Source organism: Dipodomys merriami, unplaced genomic scaffold (assembly GCF_024711535.1).
Source record: "Dipodomys merriami isolate MVZ:Mamm:240054 unplaced genomic scaffold, mDipMer1.0.p SCAF_70, whole genome shotgun sequence".
NCBI lineage: Eukaryota > Metazoa > Chordata > Mammalia > Rodentia > Heteromyidae > Dipodomys > Dipodomys merriami.
This window is the reverse complement of record NW_027206291.1, coordinates 4957300-4961022: the sequence shown is the minus strand read 5'-3', so window position 1 is coordinate 4961022 and position 3723 is coordinate 4957300. Positions and strand designations below refer to the sequence as shown.

At 58.0% G+C, this 3723-nt stretch overlaps 1 protein-coding gene across 1 annotated transcript; it reads right to left on the bottom strand.

Annotated features, from left to right (window-relative positions):
• Window positions 1-492: 492 nt before the first annotated feature.
• Fam174c (family with sequence similarity 174 member C) lies at window positions 493-2901 on the bottom strand. The gene is made up of 3 exons (XM_070008519.1): window positions 2559-2901; window positions 1616-1732; window positions 493-869 (listed from the first exon to the last, which is right to left on the bottom strand). Coding segments are annotated over exons 1-3 (420 nt in total). The 5' UTR covers window positions 2861-2901; the 3' UTR covers window positions 493-868.
• Between the last annotated feature and the right edge of the window lie 822 nt (window positions 2902-3723).

The window sequence follows — 3723 nt, the reverse complement described above, 5'->3', positions numbered from 1 at the left end:
AGCACCCAGGTGCAGAGTTCAAGCCCCACGACCAACCAGAAAACAAACAAAGCAAAAAGGTCACAGAGGAATCGATGCAGCCAAAGGTCTCTCAGGATGAGAGCTTGGTGGGGGGGAAATAATTCGCACAGACGACGAAGGGTGTGTTGCACAGGTAGCAGCCTAGGATGCCTCTGGTAACCTCTCCAAAGGTGCTGGTGGGCTGAGACAGATGTTCTTGAGAGCAAGGCTCTTGATCACTAGGTGGAAAATGATATAGGGGACGGTACCCTGGCTTAAACAGCGTAGCTGAAAATGGTCCCCACTTTGTCTACCACCTGGTATCCCCTCACACCCCAGCTTACTATCCAGGCAGCCAGAGCAAGGGCAAAGGAAATCTAGTATGGTCAGGGATGGGGCCCTGGGACCAATTTAGTCCCATGCTGCTACCTAACCCTCACCCATAGCACTAAGACACCCAGACCTGGGGTCACAACAGGGTTGGAGGCCAGCTATAAAGCCACTGCTTCATTTATTATCCCCAGTCCACTAGGAAGGCGCTCCCAGAGACCCCTTAGTCCACCTGCATCTAGGCCTCAGCTCGGGGCCACTCCAACCATTCAGGGGAGGGGAATCAGCACGTCACAGTCCGGCGGGGGGGGGGGGGGGTGGGAGGTGGGCAGAAATTATGGGCAGTGGCTCCCTTGAACAGGCTTGGGGTGGGGGTGGGGGTGGTTCTGGAGGGCGAAGCCATGCTGTCCAGGTTGGGGGTAGAGGTGGTGGTTTTACAGTGACTGTACAGGCTCTGATGCAATGTTGGATGGCACTCAGTAGGACCAGCGTCAGAGTGGCTGCCACGTGTCCTTCCTTCATGGTCCCTGGAAAGGAATCTGGAAGATGAAGGAGATGGGTGAGAGGAAGGAAGGGAAGGGGCCACCCTACCAGGCAAATGACTGCTCTCAATCCAGTAAATGTTCTGTCCTTGGGTGGGGGTGGCCCATTTAGGGCATTTTGTGCCACCAGGTCCACCTTTCCCAACTATCTACCAGCCAGGTGAAGTGGAAGAGACCACAGGGTGGAGTCCATTTCCCTTGGGGGCTTAGAAAGCCAAAGCCCACCCCTACAGTGGCCCTGCCCCTGGGTCTCCTTAAATACAGACTGCTGGGTCTTCAGCCCAGCTGCTCTGTCTAAAATGCTCTTTTGGGAACTGGTCCTGTTAATTGCCACCAAAAGCCTTCCTGACTACCTGGCCACACTGGTAGCCAATTCATTTCGGACACTGACTTTGGCAAAGTGAGCCCCAGAACAAGTGCTGAGGGCCTCAATTCTAGATGAGCTCTCTGCTGCTTGAGCCACACCTCTAGCCCTCTGGCTGTATTTCATATAGAGTAAGTTTTTATCTGTACTGGCCTCAAACCAATATCCTCCTAAGTCTGCCTCCTTAGTAGCTGGGATTTACAGGCATGAATCATTAGGCTCAGCTTCCTTTCCCTGATAAAAGAGAAGGGAAATTGAGGCTACCTGCTGCCACTGTGTCCAGCTTTCCTACCGTAACTACCTGGCTGAACCCCAATACCATGCTGCTCTCCAGCCCAGTCCTAATGAAGATGCTTGGGGCTTGAGGAGGAGTCCCTACCATCTCAGATTCCTTGTCTCAAAGACAGTCTCCTCGTCGCTGTTCAGTGAGGCCATCTCAGTGGGGTCTTCCGTGTTAGTCAGGAGCCCGTACCTCCTCCGCTGTGGCTTTTTCAGCCTGCAAGTGGTCCAAACATGTTGTGATGTCTTAGGTACTGGTGACACCCCATCTTGCTTCCTTCTGTCCCATGGGGCTTTCATGTATCCTGACCCTCAGAGCCCTGCTGCCAATGACCACTCCAAACTTTTGTACCCAAGAACCAGAAGTATTACTAAATCACTTTTGAAGCACAAGGCTCTGCCGGAAGAAAAGGAAGGCTGGAAAGTGAGTCTTCCATAAAGACAAAGGGTTTGAAGGGCATCTGGACTTTGCCAGGACACGGGTCACGGGTGTGGGGCAAGGTCAGGGAATCCTTAGTGCCATCTCTCTAGGACAAAGCCATCTGCAGAACCCGGAAAGAACTAGCAGCCTCCACCAAGCCCAGGGTTCTTTTCTGGGGACAGGAGGGAGAGTCAGCACACCTCACAATGAGCCTCAGAGAGCACTGGGTGGGCGCAGGGCAGTAGGAAGCTGCAAGCCCAGAGGTCTCAATGGATGGGCAGGCAGCACGGGAAGCAAGGGAGGGGTACTGTTATCTGACAACGAGGGGCTGGAATAACACCAGGGGGCCTGCCCGGTCACTTCCCTGCATCCTTGTTACCATTCGGGAACAGAGCAGCAACACCCCTAGCCAGGCTGCAGAACCAAGCAGCAAACCGGGAACCCAGCATCCACCAAGAGATGCCAACAGCAGGCAAGTCACGAGGATACCCCGCCCCTATTGCCACATGACGAACAGGCTGCCAATACGCCCACTTAGAGGGCGGAGCCCAACGTCCAGCACGTAATGTGCGAGGCGGGCCTCAATTGGCTGCGGTAGGGTAGTGGCGTGTGCCTGACGCACCTGAATGCCCGGATGAGGAAGTAGAGCACAGCCAGGCCGCTGAGGCCCAAGAACACGTAGAAAGAGCGCAGCAGCTGCAAACCAGTGGCGCCGGGCAGCCACGAGTGCGTGCTGTTGTGGGGAGCGCCCGGCTGGCTGCCATTAATCGCGACAGGCGGCGGTGAAGGCGCGGCCGGCGGAGGGCGCAGGCTTGAGGGTGCGGGCCCCTCAGCCCTGCCCAGCAGTGATGGGAGCGGGAGCAGCAGCAGCAGGAGCAGCGGCGATAGCGGCGGCGGCGGCGGCGGCAGCACGCGAGGCCCCATGGCCCGGCGGAAACAGCGCCCCGCCCCCGCACGCGGCCGCCACCCGGGCGCGCAGGAGCCGTGTCTGCTAATAGCCGCCAAGGGCGGGGCCTGGCGGCCGGAAGCGCATACCCAATTCCTCCCCCGCCGCCCCTCCCGGCCGCCGCTGGCCCGGCCTGTTGCTTCACCGCTCGCTTGTTAAGGGGCTCGGACCAGGCCGCAACGGGGGAGTCGCGGCCCTCTGGGCTTATGGTCTCCGGCCGGAGCCTGTCTGGGCACCTTGATACAGCCCACCAGGGCCTCCTCCGGGTCGTCCCCGGCTTAAGACTGCTCCTCCATGACCACACCAGAGGGAGACATCCGCCAGCCTCGGCAACCCTGGGGCACCGACCAGCGGGGCAGGCACCCTCGGCCCTCCGCTCTTCTACCAAGGCCAGGCCAGGCTTAACGGGGCAGGCCCCTGGGCCAGCGATTTACACCACCTGTAACCCTTTAAAAACCACCCAGCGCAGACACCGAGCTAGGGACTAAGGGGGGCTCTTGCCCAGTCTCCACTGATGACTGCGGAGTCTCCAGGCACTGGAGGTCCATAGAACTTTCTGCTTAGGCTCCTCACCAGAGCTGGTTCAGGGCTCTGTTGTCACCACACTCCAAACCACTGACTCAGCTTTCTAGGTCACACAAAGCCCTTTATTCAGATTCCATTTCATACTTCCTGACAGACCCAGTGATGGCGTACCACTGTGCTAGCCACCAGCACATGATGGGTCTTCCTCCTGGACTGACTTGAAGCCGGGAGCCTGAAGCTGCTCCTGCACAAAGGGCCTCCTGAAAGGAGGAGTGAGGGGTGAGCGGTGAGGACTGGAGCCGCCCAGTGGAGGAGA

Coding starts and splice junctions, on each gene's coding strand:
- Fam174c (XM_070008519.1), bottom strand. CDS start 2,860: ATGGGGCCTCGCGTGCTGCCGCCGCCGCCGCCGCCGCTATCGCCGCTG. Junction 1,733..2,558: donor TTCCTCATCCGGGCATTCAG/GTGCGTCAGGCA, acceptor GACCACTTGCAG/GCTGAAAAAGCCACAGCGGA.